The 17893-nt window shown below is 43.8% G+C and overlaps 1 protein-coding gene across 1 annotated transcript; it reads right to left on the bottom strand.

The window, feature by feature from the left end:
• Positions 1-306: 306 nt before the first annotated feature.
• Positions 307-14673, bottom strand: LOC120895877 (venom carboxylesterase-6-like). Its single transcript, XM_040299585.1, has 7 exons — positions 14570-14673; positions 11463-12104; positions 3142-3288; positions 1729-2274; positions 1319-1666; positions 950-1245; positions 307-864 (listed from the first exon to the last, which is right to left on the bottom strand). The coding sequence occupies exons 2-7, from the start codon at positions 11748-11750 to the stop codon at positions 696-698; spliced, it is 1794 nt and encodes a 597-aa protein (XP_040155519.1). The 5' UTR covers positions 11751-12104; positions 14570-14673; the 3' UTR covers positions 307-695.
• Between the last annotated feature and the right edge of the window lie 3220 nt (positions 14674-17893).

Genomic DNA, 17893 nt, shown 5'->3' with positions numbered 1-17893 from the left:
CCTCCGGGAAAGTTGTCCAAATGGGTTGAGATCCGGAGGTTTGAAGTGTAATAGAGATGTTACATGAAACGATCCAAAGACAAGGTAATCCAATACCCTCTAACATTGACCTTTAACGAAACAAAATACTGGTTTGGATGCTGCGATTCTTGCCCTGGCCAGTTCACCACACAGCGGGCACCGGAAACAGGTTTCAACCGATTAACGGGTACCGCTGAACTGCTGAATATCTGCTGTTTCGGACATTCGTAGAGGGTGTGGCTTTGATGCGAACGACCCACAAAGGAAAGTAAACCACCAGCAAACTGACCTATCTTACATAGTCCCCAGTTTTATTCTACAAACAATTTTGGTGTTTTTGTGTTAATAATGTATACAATTGCAACACATTCCGGCACTACCTTAACAAAAAAAAACAAAAGCCTAAAACCAAACCCTACGAACTAAACGCTTACGATGATGAAAAATGGCTCTCATGAGCGATCATGAGCGATCGCTAGCGAACGATTGCTAACGAACGAAACGACCGAAAGGTTTGATGGAATTGATTAATTATCTTACATTTGCAACTTGTACTGCATCGCCCCGTATCGAGCCCTGGTCACCCACACCCTCCCCCCCTCCCCTTTGCACAACAATCCTTGGAATGGACGATTAAGTATCACATTTAAAGCTGGGTCCGAAGTCGCGCGTTTTCAGTAGAAATCCTTCCAGAAGGCAAACATTTCCTCGTTGCGAGCGTTCAGCACCTTCACCTGCACATCATCGCCGACGCGAACGAACTCCTGCACATCACAGTCGAGCGATTGGTAGACTTGGTTCTCGTTCCTGCACTCCCGCACCGGTGCCAGCGGTGTCGCACGACTAAGATGAGAGGAACAAGCCGAAAACACAGAGAATTAGTTTCTAGGGAGCTCTAAAAAAGATATCTTCACCAGCTAAACCTTACCCATTGATTGCGAAATCGATGAAGAAGTTCACGAACGTGTCCACCATCTTGAGCTCGGGCGCACCGGCCGGATAGTCCGGGAAGATGGCCGGCTGGCGGAACAGATAGTTTAGGTCGTCGCAGTGCACCACGCCGTAGTCGCTCGTATCACCGCCGGCATAGATGGCGGAGTACGAGTAGCGGCCCTTGTACGACAGCTTGTACACGCTGGCCGGTGCACGGTCGGTGTCGGCCGCCGTGATGTACTGCCTAACGCCCAGCTGCACTGGATAGATGAACGCGGCCTCACTGTAGAGCTGTCGGAAGAATGAAGTTCAGTATTCGTTTGCTGGTGTTTGCTCCCTTCAAAATTCAACTTCCTTCACTTACATCAACAAATCCCTGCAAGTTATCCTGCCGAACGGGTTCGTCGTCTGTGGTGTCGTTCAGGAAACGCGTTCGCATCTTCTCCGTCAACGCTTTCGATGGCGGTTGCTCGAGCAGGATCGGCAGAATGGTGCTAAAGTTACGCTGCAGCTCGCCGAACAGTGTCGCGTCCTTGAAGATACTGAGCGCCCGGATAGCACCCTCGTTGGGCACGAAACCGGCCAGGTAAGGGACCTGCTGGTAGTTGCCGTTGCGCCAGCTCACCTTCGGCTCCTCGGTCAGGAAGGGATTGGGGGAATCCTTCGGTTCCACCACCGGGCGGAACAGTGTCAGTGGATCAACGGACCAGAGCTGTTCGGGAGAGCAATTGATTAGTTTCTGGAGGAGTCTAGTAAATAAACAACAATGCTTACCTTTAGCTTGTGAACGTTACCGACGAGCTTCTCGCCGGGGATGTCCCGCAGTGCCGCGACGAGCTGTTTGCCCGACAGCCGGTCCGCACCCATCACGTCCACCACCATGGCGGTCGAACGGGCGAGTGCCAGCGGATCCTTGGTCGGTATGTTCCACGGCACCAGGGAGTTGCCGCTCATCATGATCGCCCGTTCGAACAGTCCCCGGCTCAGCGGACTGATCATGTGCATGTGGACGGAGGTGGCGCCCGCACTTTGGCCCACGATCGTGATCAGCTGCTCGTTGCCACCGAACCGTCGAATGTTGCGCTTCACCCAGCGCAGGGCGAGCGTTTGATCCTTCAGGCCGAAGTTGCCCGGTGCGGCCGTATCGCCCGTCGACAGGAAGCCGAGCACACCGAGCCGGTACTGCACGGTGACCAGAATCGCCCGCTTCGTGTCGAGAATGTACTCTGGGCCGACAATGAGCGAGCTGGCCGTGCCGGAGAAGAAACCACCGCCATGGATGTACACGATCACGGGCAGATTGGTACGGTCGTCACATTCCTGTTTGGATGCCGATGCAAATTAGTACACAATCACACACACCCACACACACACAAAGCTCCCACAGGTTAGTAAATTGTCGTCGTTGGCGACCTTCAGCGTGCGAGGCGTAGTAATTTTCACTTTCATTCTCACTCTCGTGGCTTCACAACGCCACGTGTTGCTAATTGCCGTTTGCTACAAGTCGTTGCCATCGATCGACCGCCCGATCGCACCGACTGGCTCCATCCTGGAGCTCCAGCCATAAACCACCAAACAAGTGGGTGGGGGAGTGAGATATAAAAATAAAACACGCGTTTAATAAATACGGAGACGGCTTTTCCAGCCCCCCCCCCCCCCTTCCCCGCACCGTTGGCTGACTCGGCACACACTCGGGCATATCAATAGCACCACGCACGCCCTGTGGCGGAAGACCGCTTAATCAGCAGAACGATCAAAAACCGGAATTTGTGTAAGGAGGGTGAATGTGCTCACCCCACGCGGACGGTTAGTGAAGCCACGCGCGCGCGCCCGCCCGCTTTTAACGATCTTGTTCTACTTGCTGAAGCGTTGCGCTGTTGCCTAGCGAGTATTGGAGCCTCAATGAAGCCCTGCAACGTGTGTGTGTGTGTGTACGCGCAAAAAAACGATTCGTTTGTTAATTATGACATGGCGCCAATGGGAGGGGGGTAAGGGGGGAACTCGTTTGCGCAGGAAGCACTTGCAGGTTCCCACGCGTGACTGTCCCCACTTTCTCGGTGCCACCCCGAGCGTAAAATGGTTGGCGCGTGGCCACGAGCCATCGGCATTGCTTGGAGCGAGTACAGCAAGTGAGCGAGTGAGTGAGCGAGAGCGAACGCGAGTGAGAATAAATCATCCGTGACTCACCTTTGGCCGGTACACGTTTAGGTAGAGACAGTCTTCACTGCCGGTGACGGGCGGATTGGGCAGCAGATCGTTCCGCTGGAGACACATGTCACGCTCGTAGGACGCGTTGTACAGCTGCTCGTACCAGGGGCCGTTGGGGAGCGGGTCCTGTTGGAGGAAGATGAAGATTGGACGGTGGCGCATTTTACTAACGATTGATAACGAGACAAAGACTTAAAAAAATGATGCTTCCCTGATTACACATTAATTGTTGGAAAAATTGCTACTTGCTCAAGGTGATCATTTGCATTGAATGCATGCTCTGCATCATGAGGTAGAGAGCGTGGGAAATCGGACGGTTGTGCAATCTAATCGATATTAAATGAGTTAAAACGGGTGGCAAACGCATTAAATAACTACCTTTACCAACGGGACAGAGAGAGTGTTCGCTTTTTTACTTTGAATCACAATAAATAAACTGTGCACTTAAATTTGTGTACTTAAACGATCAGTGCGTAAGTTCTGCAATTACGCTCATATTACAGTATTGATGCTGATGATGCAAAAAGATTTTGTTCAACTCAATGTATATGAACATTACAATTCATATCTTAACGCTTAAATCACACTTCATTCATGTTAGACAAAGTTTGATGGACTCACTTATAATTTTCAAGCATACAACAAGGTTGCAAAAAAACCCAAATCCTTGAAATGGATAAGCTATGATGAATCATTACCGATTTTAGTCTACATTATTCTCTCTTGTCGAGATTATATTTCATTAAAAGTATATTTGTCAAAGTTTAACAAGTTCTTATTTCTTACATCTAATGAATATAAAATAAACTGTGTTAATAATATAATTGCTTTAAATCAGTTAAAACAAATATTCTGTTTTACCAGAGTTCTTTGAGTGTAAGTTATCAACCTAAAACAACCGTAACTAGAAGTGACGTGAACATTATTTTACTTGGTTATTCGTATCGTTTGCGGCATAACACTAACATTTTCGCACTTTCACTCCTTGTCTTATAATTTAAATAAGACATTAGCTATACAATTAAGAGGTGAATCGTTGGTCTATTTGATAGACGCATCAGTTTCTAGAACGATATCAATCCCCAACCAGAGATCGTTCCTCCGTAACCATGTATTAGTGATGTGCTCTTTGAAGCTTACCCATGACTCTGGCAAAATCTGAACCACTAATTCCGGAGTCGTTCGAAGTCTTCCGGAGTCTTCCGGATTCGCCCGTAGTCGTTCGAAGTCTTCCGGAGTCAACAGGAACCGTCCGGTGCAATATGCTTGTTATGCTTGATCTGGCATTTGATTTCGTGCCGACTCCGGCCGACATCGGACGACTCCGGACAAATACGGACGACTCCAAACGACTCCAAACGACTCCGGATAATGCCGACCGGAGCTACCTTCCGGAGTCGGTTCCGAAATTATCGTAGTCGGATCGTAGTCGACTCGGGATTTTTGCTAATTTTCCCCAACATTACCATGCACTTGACCATACACTTTTTGGGGTCCATCGTAACCAGTATTAAGATGCCTACATTAGTCCAGTAGGATCGGGGATAGCTCGTTACACCAAAGAGGAAGTTATACACATTTGACACCCTGTTCATAAGCTTGTTTGTACAGGTTCTTATATTCAATCTTCCGGTTTGTGTTAAATTTCAAAATTGTTCATATTTAGGCCATTATGAAGACGAACTGTTCATATATGACACCGTTAACAGTATGTAGTTCGTATTAAATTGACTATAAAATAAGTTTCTCCTATTGATTATTGATAGACTTAGCTTCATTGCTTTTAACTCATAAGCTATACTGGAATGTCAAAAAGACTCTTGGCTTCAACAAACAAAGTTAAAAGAAATTTAATTCAATTGTCTATCATTCTTCAATAATTACCCAAAAAAGGACACATTGTTTCTAAACCATTATAATAAGTGTAGGGATCAAGAGTGAGAGAGAGAGAGAAGTTTAGTGAAATCAGAGAGAGCGAAAAATTGAAACATGCAAAAATGAGGATGAGAGAGGAGAGATTGGACGAAAGCAGAGATAGAGATGGAGAAGGCGCGCGGAAAAGGAGACGGACGTCTACCGGTAGCTAGCGGTAGCTGGGATCAAGAGAGAGTGAACTCCGAGAGTGAATCGAGAGAGAGAGAGTGTGAGAGAGGGACAGATCGTGAGATCAGGGAGAGAAGACAAGTCAGGCGACAGGGAGAAATAAAGGAGCCTCGGGTCAGTCTTGTGGTTGATCGCAAAGAGATCGGTTGAGCGTGATACAATAAAAAAAAAGAAATTGAATAAAAAAAGCCGAATAAATAATTAAAATGTGTGACGATTACGACAATGGCGCATGTCGGTAAGTTTGGTGGTTTGATTAGTTCGAGATATCCGATTTCATATATAAAAAGGCAAAATAAGGTACTCGGTGTTTGTTTCGCGTGTTTTGCGTGCGTGGTGTGCGTGAACAATGTAAGGACGGAATTGACGCTTTAGCACTACCATTGTTCTCTTAACAAAAGACCGTGCATAAAAAAAAGTGTGGACAAATTGGCGCTCATACACCAGCCTTGTTCTTTTGACGTGATGATGTGTGTGTGTGTGAATAATGTGTGGTCGGAATAATAAAAAAAGGGGAGAGCCTCTAGCGGTTCGGTTTGTATCATGATATGAATAACCAATTTTGATACAAAAAAAGCGAGAACCTCGAGAGGTTTACGCATGTGTATGATAAAATGAGAGCCTCGAGCGGTTCAGTTTATATTGTAATACAAAAAACCAATTGCTTGTATATTAAAAAAAAAGCGAGAACCTCGAGCGGTTCGCACGTATATATACATATTATAAAAAAAAAGAACGAGAACCTCGAGCGGTTTGAACGTGTGTATGAAATAAAAAGGAGAGCCTCGAGCGGCTCAGTTTATATTGAAATACAAATAACCAATAGCGAGTATAAATGTATAAAAAAAAGCGAGAACCTCGAGCGGTTCTCACGTGTATATATATATTAAAAAAAGGGGAACCTTAAGCGGTCCAAACGAATTTAACATAGTAACATAACAAAAAAAAACTAGCTGGTATGCAAAAAAAAAGTGATTGCGTGAGTTCAACGAAACGACGAAATGACTGGATCGAGGAACCTTCTGACAACCAATTGTTCGAAGCTACTCCTCGTGGATGTTCTACATTTCTTGATTCTGGAACACAATCCACCAACGAGGTTTCCATGTCAGCGTCCATGTCTTTCGCCACATTGCAAATAGCCGTTTGCCAACCGAAAGACGGAAAAGAAGAAGTGGACAAGACGACATTCGATAGATGGAGAGAGTTATTTGAAGCGGCAATGGAGTTTGCGGGAATTACCAGTGAAACTCTAAAAATGAATGCCTTTAAAATGAAGGCAGGCCCTTCACTGTTGGGCATTCTAGAAAGTACGTCGACAAATGATTCAGCCAAGGATCCGAAACTATTTCCATACACTAACACAATGGATCGATTAGATCACTGTTTTAATTCCCATTATTACGTGTTTCGTCAGCGTCAAAAATTACGCACGACGAACCAAATCAAAGGTGAATCGGACTACTAATTCGTAAAACGAGTGATCGAATCTGGGAAATTATGTAATTACAAGGAGGAACAATTAATCGAAACAATTGTCGACGTGATACAGGTGCATGCTATTAACCCCAAAGTACGTATGGCAGGATGGAAAATTCTCAAAAAAACGCGGAACAATAACAGACCTACTGGAAAAAGTTCGAACATGCGAAATAGAAAAATTTAACGAAAACGCTTTCGCTAGAGATCACAGACAAAATGAAACTACATTAGAGGTTTCCGCTGTGTCGCATAACACCAACGCAAAAATGTCACGTACTAGGGAGTTTCAACGTGATTATCCCTCATACAAACAAAAACATTGGGGTATGCAGGAGAATAGAGGCTTTAGCAAAGGCGAATTTTCAAAATTCTCCACAAATCGTTCATTCGGTATTCGTCGCATCCTGTGTTGGAGATGTAGCAGCAATACACACCAGCCAGAAAACTGCTACGCAATAGATAAAAGATGCCGCCGCTGCAATGTCATAGGGCATATAGAACGTGCGTGCCATCCTGATCTCTTAAACAATAGCAAGCGCTATCCGACAGATGTTGGCGAACCTGCTGTACCTAATAAAATTCGGAAAATTGCTGCTATCACGGAAAGCGGTATTCCTGGAAAGTCGGATCACGAGCAAACAGCCGTAAGTGAGGCTTTTCCAACCGAATCTGAGTAGAAATCAACTTATTTTTGTTTACTCTTTTACTCCATTTTTTAATTTTTTATATGTAATACAACAATATACACTTTCCTAAATTGGCGATGAAATTTAGAATGAATTTCAATAAACCTACTTGATTTAATGAATAGATAAACAAATTCCTTGAATTCAAATACAATATGCAAGTTGTGGCGTTAAAAAAAAAATAAAAGATAAAATAAAAAATTAAAAATGCATGTATTTATTGGGCTATGATCAGGAATACAAACATAAAATAAAACGTATGCAGGAATAAATGTTCTTAGACATAGATAGCTTCGATTCGATCATAATTTACCATCATTTGTTTAACAAATTCAATATAATAAAATTTATATATTTACGTTTTAGGATGTATCGCAACAAGTGCTTCAAAATAATCCCATCGAGATCAATAATTTCGTGATGGAAAACAAATCTTTGCATAGCATTTGCCAAGAAAAAATCGATCTCGTGTTCATTACAGGTTACGTAGCGGGCTTCGCTATTAAATTTATGATTGATTCGGGTGCGGATGTTAACACTATAGGGAAAGATAATTTCGATTGTCTATCAAAGAAAGACCCTAAGTTGTCTCATATTTTCAATTTAAAGAAAGGGTCTGATCACCATTTAAAAGCATACGGAATGGAAGAAGACATTCCGGTAATAGCTTCCTTCGTAGCTGAATTATTTATATCTAACGACCGCCCTCGAACGATGGAAAAATTCTACGTCGTACCAAACGAAAAAGCATTATTAAGTAGAAACACAGCATTGCGATACAGCGTTTTACAGCTGGGCTTGAACGTTCCAGTTAAATCATATTCGGGATATAACACAATCCGATTATTACCCGGAGAGATTTTCGTATTGACAAATTTGACCGAATTCCCTAAATTTAATGTTGCTCCTGTAATGTTATCATACGATAAAGAAATGCCACCATCCCGAAACGTGTTCACCAGTATTCCACCAGCGTTTAAAAACGAAACGTTGAAAAGATTGGACGCCCTTCTAACTACGGGCATCATAGAACGCGTTACGGACGAAATGGAAAATTCATTCTGCTCATCTTTGTTGGTAGTTCCAAAAGGTAAAAACGACATCCGTTTGGTCGTAGACCTAAGAGGTCCTAATAAAAGAATCATCAGAACACCATTTCGAATGCCAACATTGGAGGCGATTTTATCAGAATTAAATGGTGCCTCATGGTTTTCCACGATCGACTTGTCGAGTGCTTTTTTCCACGTGGAATTACACCAAGACTGTAGACACCTGACGAATTTTTTCGCTGGAAATGGTACATTCAGATTCAAGAGACTGCCATTCGGTCTGTGCAACGCCCCCGACATTTTTCAAGAAATTCTACAAACGAAAATATTAGCAGGATGTCCAGGTGTCGTGAATTATTTAGACGATATTTTAGCTTTTGGTAGCTCGAAGGAAGAGCACGATTGTAATTTAAAAATTACCCTCCAAAGACTGCGAGAGCATAACGTCCGGTTAAACTTCACCAAATGCGTGTTCGGATCGCAATCGGTAAAATTTTTAGGGTTTAATTTATCTGGAGACGGATGGCGAGTTGAAGACGATAAAAGGAAAGCAGTGGAAAATTTTCGAAGACCGGAGTCGTTGTCCGAGGTAAAAAGTTTTTTGGGCTTGGTTAACTTCACCGAGCGCTTTATTCACAAACGTGCCGAAAAGACTGCAAACCTTAGAGCACTCGCAAAGTCAGACACCTTCTACTGGACAACGCAGGAGGAACAAGAATTCGAATACTTAAAGACAAGAGCATTAAACTCTATTGTCAGGCTCGGATATTTTGACCATAAAGATCGTACGGAACTATACGTCGATGCGTCTCCGACCGGGTTAGGTGCAGTTCTTGTACAATACAACGAGGAAGGTAGTCCGCGTGTAATATCGTGTGCGTCTAAGTCCCTTACCCAATCGGAACAAAAGTATCCTCAAACACAAAAAGAAGCACTAGCGATCGTTTGGAGTGTTGAGCGATTTTCATATTACCTGATAAACAAATATTTCAAAGTAAGGACTGATTCAGAAGCCAACGAATTTATTTTTGGCGGGTCTCATCGCACTGGTAGACGAGCTATGACAAGGGCAGAAGCATGGGCTTTACGTTTACTACCGTATCACTTCGGCATCGAAAGAGTTCCTAGTAATATGAATGTCGCCGATGTTTTATCCCGTCTAATTTGCAAGTCACAGGTTGACGATGCTTTCGACGAGGACAACGAAAAGCACATATTGTATTCCTTGGATGCGGGAGACATGTCTATTTCGTGGACGGAAATACAGACAGCCTCGGAGACAGACGAAGAATTGGAAGCAGTAAGGTTAGGAGTTCAAACCGGAAAATGGTCCAATGCTCTTAAACGTTATGAATCCGAATCAAAACATCTAAGAACGCTAGGTCACATTGTTTATAAAGACGATCTAATAATTCTACCTACATCTCTTCGTTCCAGAGCAATTAAAGCAGCTCATCGGGGTCACGTTGGTTGCGAAGCTACCAAACGAATTTTACGGGAGTTTTTCTGGTGGCCGAATATGGCAAAACAAGCAGCTCTGTTCGTATCTAATTGCGAAATATGCCTGGTTATATCTAAAAGGAATTCTCCTATACCTCTTTCCAGTAGACAATTTCCAGATGGACCATGGGAAATTTTACAAATTGACTTTTTGTCCTTACATGGCCATGGATCCGGTGAATTTCTCTTAACCGTAGACACCTACTCCCGTTACTTACATGTTTCTGAAATGAAACAAACTGATGCCAGAAGTACTAATGCTGCCCTTTGTAGAGTATTTTCAGTTTGGGGGCTACCTCTCATCATACAGAGCGACAACGGACCTCCTTTCCAGGGATCAGAATTCATCGAATATTGGGAAAGTAAAGGAGTGAAAGTCCGGAAATCGATCCCTTTAAGCGCGCAATCCAACGGAGCCATCGAAAGGCAAAACCAAGGAGTTATTAAAGCCTTGGCAGCGGCAAAACAAGAAGGTAGGCCCTGGTGAATGGCGTTAGACGAGTACATCCACGCTCACAACACACGGAAGCACCATTCACGATTAGGAGTGACGCCGTTCGAGCTGTTAGTCGGTTTATGGAACTGGAAAAACAAATTAGACAGAAATACGGTCCGAGAAAATGATGCGTTTTCAAAACTGGTTAGCAAGCAGTTTGCTGATAGTCGTCGAGGAGCGAAGGAAAGTAACATAATGGTAGGCGATATCGTATTGACTACTGTTTTACAAAGATCTAAGACAGATCCTACTTTTTCGAAGGAGAGGTTCACAGTGTTAGCAAGGGAGGGAGCAAAAATCGTTTTAATTAATGGGAAAGGTGAGAAGTTAACTAGAAACATACAAGATGTAAAAAGGGTCCCCAATGGGGCAACAGAAGAATCAATTGAGGAGGAATTAGTTGATCCAATTGAAACTACAGAAATCGATTATAGCGAGAGTGATCATTTAAAAAGACCCAAAAGAATCATACAAGTTCCTAACAAATACAAAGACTCAATTATGTATCATATTTGCTACCAAGAGTAGGGGTGATGGAAGATGTAGGGATCAAGAGTGAGAGAGAGAGAGAAGTTTAGTGAAATCAGAGAGAGCGAAAAATTGAAACATGCAAAAATGAGGATGAGAGAGGAGAGATTGGACGAAAGCAGAGATAGAGATGGAGAAGGCGCGCGGAAAAGGAGACGGACGTCTACCGGTAGCTAGCGGTAGCTGGGATCAAGAGAGAGTGAACTCCGAGAGTGAATCGAGAGAGAGAGAGTGTGAGAGAGGGACAGATCGTGAGATCAGGGAGAGAAGACAAGTCAGGCGACAGGGAGAAATAAAGGAGCCTCGGGTCAGTCTTGTGGTTGATCGCAAAGAGATCGGTTGAGCGTGATACAATAAAAAAAAAGAAATTGAATAAAAAAAGCCGAATAAATAATTAAAATGTGTGACGATTACGACAATAAGTACCACTTTTCTATCACAGAAACTGTTACTTACCGCAAAACGCAACTCCCCGACCGGTGGCTGTGCGAACGGTATGCCCAGGAACGCTTCGAACTGGTCCCCGGCCATACCGTCCCGCAGCGTCCCCACCAGGCAGCCGTCGTCGATGCAGACACGCGGGGCACCACCCGCTTCCACCTCATCCGCGGACGCACAGGCCGTGTTCGGTTCGAGGGCCGCCCGCACCAGCAGCGGACTGCCACTGCTCGTGCACGACACCACACAGTGCATCACAAACAGCAGCAACGAGGGCACGATCATCGTCTGACGCGTGCGTACCATAATTACTACACCAGGAATTGTACACACTTTTTCACACACGGGTGCTTTTCACGTTTTTTTGTTTGTTTTGTTTTGACTTTGTTTTTGTTTGCACGAAAGCTCACACAATTCACCCACCACTATCGCTTCGGTTGATCGCTGAGTAATCCGTTTGCCCTTCTGCCCTTTCGCACACTCACTTACTCACTCGCGCGCAGGGTGATGTTCCGTCCACTGGGGCTGATAGCGCACTGCACTGGACCGCCGGCGGGATCGATGATTTTATTAGCAAACCGCACTCCTCGCTGCCTTTCCTCCTGCTCCTCCTCCTCGGTGGCCGGTTCCGCGGGGCGTCAAACGCGCACGCGTAAAGATCTGCGACAACAACGACAACGAAAGCAAAACAAAACAACATAAACACACATGTGTGTCAAACAATATCGGTTCCCCCCGACCCGTGTGTGTTTTCGAACCCCGAAGATAACACACACACACACACACACACACACACACACACACACACACACACACACACACACAATCTACGATTAATCCTGAAAAGGGGGCCCTCCCTTCTCGGTGCGTTCTTACACCGCGCGCGCGTGCTCGCGTAGAAAGCGCAAGCCAATTAGTGACGTTTACGCGGCGGCTAAAGTACGCGTCAAGCGCTCGCGCGTACCTTCTCTCATCGGCTCACACCGTTCGAGTGGTGGAGCAGCGCGCTCGCCGCTACCTAGCAACCGTCCGGCGCGCGCGCTTTCCGTGTGTGTGTGTGTGTGTTGGTGTGCTAACAGGGGGAATGCTGGCGTTGCTTCCAGTTTTCAGCGCCTTCTTCTCTAAATCAAACGAGTTACTGCATAAACACACGCATCTACGCGCTAAGCCAGCCTAATTGAGGGTGAGGGAGGCGTGATTTGAAGCGATCTTCGTACCGGATCGATCGAATTCAATTACTTCAAAAAGTGGGGGGGGTGGAGGACGGGGACGCAACACTTCATTCACGTTCACGAGTAAGACACGCATGCGGCTTATCGGTTCGCTGGCAGGGCGCTTACCGGGACTCCTGGCACGACGCTGACCTACATCCTACAGCTCGAAATGGCCACGTGTTCTAGCTGATGCGAGGATGCGCGTGGGCTCACGGTTCTTGTGGAAGCCGCACAAGAAACAACATGGCGTTTTGGGCGCGATAAGGAGTGTTGTGCCACGCGCGCACGGTGAGTTTGCAAATTGGGAACGTGTTTGATTGATAATTCGGGGCGTTATTTTTGGAATCGAATCGGTTTTATTGTTGAAAGTGTCAACTGGATGGGAGGGAGAGAGGGGGGATGGATTGATTCTACGGAATTGGGGTTTCTTTGTCTTCTTATCACTTTGGTTTTGGAAATGCTTTTGGAGGCTTTGTGGCATGTTGAATGATTGTTGAATTTTCCCTTTTTTATTGGATTAAATAATTATTTCCTATTTTGAAAGCATTTTTATCGAATAACTCGCACAAAAACTCACATAAAGTAAAATTGATTTTGAGCTATTGAAAAAGATCTTCTTATCACTATTCAAACTAATCATACAAATAACAAAAAGTTACCCAATAGAACCTTCAAAAAAGGCTTTTTATTGACATGTGTGTGCTCTTCTAGCGCAACTGCTGCTGCCTGTGGCCTAGAGCCACTGATGGATCCGGCAACATCCCTCCTCCCCTCCCCCCCCCCCCACCCCTTCTGAACAGCTGTATAAGCAAATTCAAAGCTTCCTAAATGAACGAGACTGGTTGTAAACATTAAAAAAAAGTTAAAACCTCAAACGAAGATCTTCTTCTGAGTAAAACAAGACAGACGATAAAAAAAACAGAAACGACCACATGTTGTTTTGCCGGTTCTAAATTCTTGGAAAACTGCTTCTGCTTCCGCGCCTGTTTCAAAACCTGCCCAATCACTCTTCACAAAGCTACACGCTACGATGCTCGTTCAAAAAAATATTAAAATATATTCCTAAGCTTTATCAAACGCACACAGTGATAAGGGAAGCGCGTGTGTTTCCGATTTGCTTTGTTTGCGATACCTTCTGCCATTCTTTATCTTCAATCAGGTTTCAATCTGCCAAATACCCTCAAAATTCAAGCACGAGGCCATGATAAACAACTTTGTGCGATCGGCAGAAGGAGGAAGCAAAGCCAAACCTAATGATGAATGAAGCGGATGTGAAGCGAGTTTGTGATGCAGCGCGTGCAACGGCGTGAAGCTTATCGGTTTTCAGGGAGTGTTGGAGTGAGTTTCCATCTGATATGGAGGCACGGTGGCACGTGTACGAACTTTGGAGGAATTTCACTTATTTTTATCACCGACGGGGGTTTTATTAGGCCACGCGTGTGCGCTGGGCGGAATGTTTGATTGGAGTTTGATGAGATAAGTGGTAAGGAGTAGGAGGAAGGAGGAAGGACAAGGGGATTTTAATTAGTTGTTCTTTTTTTTCAGTCATTTCACTTAATTGAGTGTAAAAAGATCATTTTTGAAATCTTTTTTACTATTTTCATATTTTTGTCAGTAGTATGTCTTATTTAGGAGGAAAGATTTACGAGTTTTATGATATTTTTGTTATATTGTAAATTATGCATTTTAAAAATGCTTATATTTGTTTGGACATTTGTATGTACTTGAATTCTTATTGATATGTATCTGAGAAATTAAAACAAAATAACTTAAAACAACAGTCAAACAATGCGTATACAGTTTTCGAATCAGCTCAGATGACACTTAATGCTCTTAATGTTTGTTCTAATTTCCCCCATCTCAAAGCAACCCGCTGTAAAACAATAAAAACTACAATTAATATTCACTTACATTCCGTACGATTCCGTACGACAATTACATTCCGTAATTACGTCACAACATTAAACTTTCACTTTCTCGCACGTCCAAGAAGGGAGGGAGCAATGGCACAACTGCACAACTGCGCCCACAACACCACCGAAGGATCCTGACGTGCAGCCCACTACTGGTGCCCTCGTACCGGGAGGATGTGTCTTTTATACAGCTTGCTATACTCTGGCCGGACGATCCCGGCTCGCGGATCGAAGTCATTCGATTGGTCCGTTTGGGTGAGATTCTCCTGTTACCACCCTTTCCATGCTGCTTCCTGCCCTTCATGGCGGGGAATCTGTACAGCGGTAATCCTTCCCCATGTGTGCAGAGTGCGTACGACCGTCCGTCAACCGTCAAGTACGGGAGGGTTGAGTCGACGCGACATTTTACTACCAAATGAAGCACTCTTTCCTCGCAGCTTCGTTCTGTTGGATGCTGTGTTTGTTGGAGTTCGTTTGGGAATTGTTTATTAAACACAGTATTTAATGATTTATTGTTTGCAAACACAAAAAAACCCTTAAATTCACAGACAATTCTCCTCGCAACTCTCGACACAGTGTGGTGACCTGTTTTTCTCTCCAACCCCAAATTGGCGGGTAAGTTTGTCCCGAAAATTTGATCATCAAATTGTGTCATCACTTGAAAGATCGTTCCCATACAGTCAGGCGCTTTCACACACGCACGCACGCTCACACGCAACGAACGAACACAAATGCAGTCGCGCCTTTCGAGTGACCAACAAAAAAAAACATTTTGTTCCCAATTTGTTCTTTGCCGTCCTGCCTGCTTCGGCGGCGTTCTTTCCCCGCGTCAAAAATCTCAACGCCACTTTGCATAAATGCATCAAAAATTTACTGACCCACATTTTCGGGCACGCCGCCGCGGCCGCCGTCCTGCATTGGCAATGCAGAAAAGTGCAGCCCGGGACGGGGTGCGCACTGCCGTCCGATGCGAACATGCAAGCTAAAAGCAAAAGTGCGACATTGTCCCAACCATGTGATGTGGCTCGTGTTCTCGAAGTGCAATGTAACTGGTCATTCAGAATTGGTCTGTGGTGTGTGTGTGTTTTATTTATTTTTTATTGCCGTTTTTGTGTCTTCCTTTTTGCGGTTGCTTTTCCTGCACGCAGCAGTAGTTTCTGCTTGCAGTGAGCGTATGTTTATTTTTGGTGCGAGCGCTGTAATAGGAGCAGAACGTGGGAGGCTGCGGTGGGCCCAGTTAAACTTTAACCCCTTCACGGCGGGGGTTCGGTTTGTCTGGCTGCTCGTGTCGGGATGAAATCGAGAGCAACAGGAAACGGACGGGAATGCATTAAAGATGTAACAGACGGCTTTCTCCTTCGAGGGTTACACATTTAATTGACTCGAATAGTGTTTGCTGTTCTTTTAAGGCTACAGATAAATTATATTTTTAAATACGAAAAAACTAGCTTGCATTCAACGAAAACAAGCAAATACTAGATACAAAATTAATGATATTAAAATACATATGATAAATGATAAATGATGATAAACTAAATAAACGAGATAAAAAAGTAGCTGTAGAAAACCAATTCTGTAGAAATCAATTAACACGTGCGAAAAGTTAACGAGAAAAAATAGAGTAAGAAAAATATAGAACAAACAATTATCACTGTAAGAAATGCGTAAACAATGAATGGTGAACAGAAGAGCAACGTGAAAATACGAAAAACTAAAAGAAATAAATAATAAAAACTGAAAACCTTGGTGAAAACACCAAAAAGAAACTAAATTAAGATCAAACAAGCTCAAAACAAAAAATAAAGGAGGAAGTGCTCATTATTTAATAGCAATATCAAACTAACAAAAGATAACAAAAGTAGCAATTAGATTCAAATTACGGACAGCCTCACATCCGTATGTTTTTATTGAATTTCTTCATATTCAGTTCCTTGCCATACCGAATTTGTATTTTTACAAGATTACCAAGATGTTCTTGAATCAATTAAAATGTGTCTGACACCTAGTATGTCATCCCTAATGTCACGATAAATAAAAATATTCTGTTGGTCAGTTCACCACCAAATGCATGATTGGCACTTTTGACTCAAACCGACTCCAAAGTTATTTTGTCAATAATTCCTCTTAATCTGGTCCAGATGTATTGAGATAAGTGACGAATAGCCTTTGATGGCAGGACGGGAAGGATCGCCAATACAAGGAATTGGGTTTTCGCACCTTAAGAGAAGTTAAAAAACTAAAAAGGTGTTGTGTGTATGTGAATGTGAAGATTATAGATGATATTTTGAGGCTATCTGGAATTTGAATCAAAACGTCCGCAATTTGAAGCATGAGCTCAACACTGTTCGGAATATCAATCAAAATATCGTTTCAATTGCATGATGTTACTTTTTGCAATGTTTTGAGTATAATAATTGGAAATATTTGTTTTATTTTTCTAAAATTTAGAATGTTCACTTCAATAAAGTGAGTTATTCAATATTTCAAAATGAACACATTTAATAAATTAAAATAAAAGGCTGCATACATTAAAAGCATATTCAAAATGATGCTGAACTTACTAATCATCACTGCATTGATGTTCTTATGGTTCTACAGGTACTTGTAACCTCTTTCCAATCTGCTCAATCCCTATCAAAATGCTAAGATTAAATAAATATCTCACCGCTTTCCCCTACACTGTTTGCAGTGACCCTACCCAGCCTACGATAAGAACACCAGGAATTTGCAATTTCTCGCGCAACCTGCCGCGCCGTCAGCACGTCTGGCAGGCGCGGGACCGTCTTATCAGCTCGAGCGCGACGCAGCTGATTTGAAGTAACCCCCAGACAAGCCACCTCCTCTATGTGTGTGTGTGTGAGAGTGCTGCTGATAGTGAAACCTAACCCGAGCGTAAATCGATGCCGTTGAACCGATGATAAACACGAGTCGCGATCGCTTTCCTTCGCGTTCGTTCCGCGGCACGCTGCACAAAATCGATCCCGCGGGTGGCATTGCACGTGAAGGCATCAATCCCGCTTTCGTTCGTTGTTTAGGGTGCCCATTTTTGACGAGTTGTTTGTGTTAACAGTGTTAACAAAAAGCCGGCAAAACCGCGAACGGGTGGGCAAATTGATAAGGAGGATTAGACCGTACCGTTCGTAGCCGAGTGGTAGAAAGTGTTTCGGAAGCGGAACAGTGTGTGTGCGTGATGGAAGTGAATGGCCAAATGCATGGTTATGATGGTGGCAAATGGTAAATATTGGTAGGTGTACAAATAATTTAAGAACATAGTTATGGATTTTGCACCATAACACTATCCTTGAAATTGATCCGATTAATA

Source organism: Anopheles arabiensis, chromosome 2 (genome assembly GCF_016920715.1).
Source record: "Anopheles arabiensis isolate DONGOLA chromosome 2, AaraD3, whole genome shotgun sequence".
In the NCBI taxonomy this organism is placed as follows: Eukaryota; Metazoa; Arthropoda; class Insecta; order Diptera; family Culicidae; genus Anopheles; species Anopheles arabiensis.
Note: the sequence above shows the minus strand (reverse complement) of the source record. Positions and strands in the feature narration are given on the sequence as shown.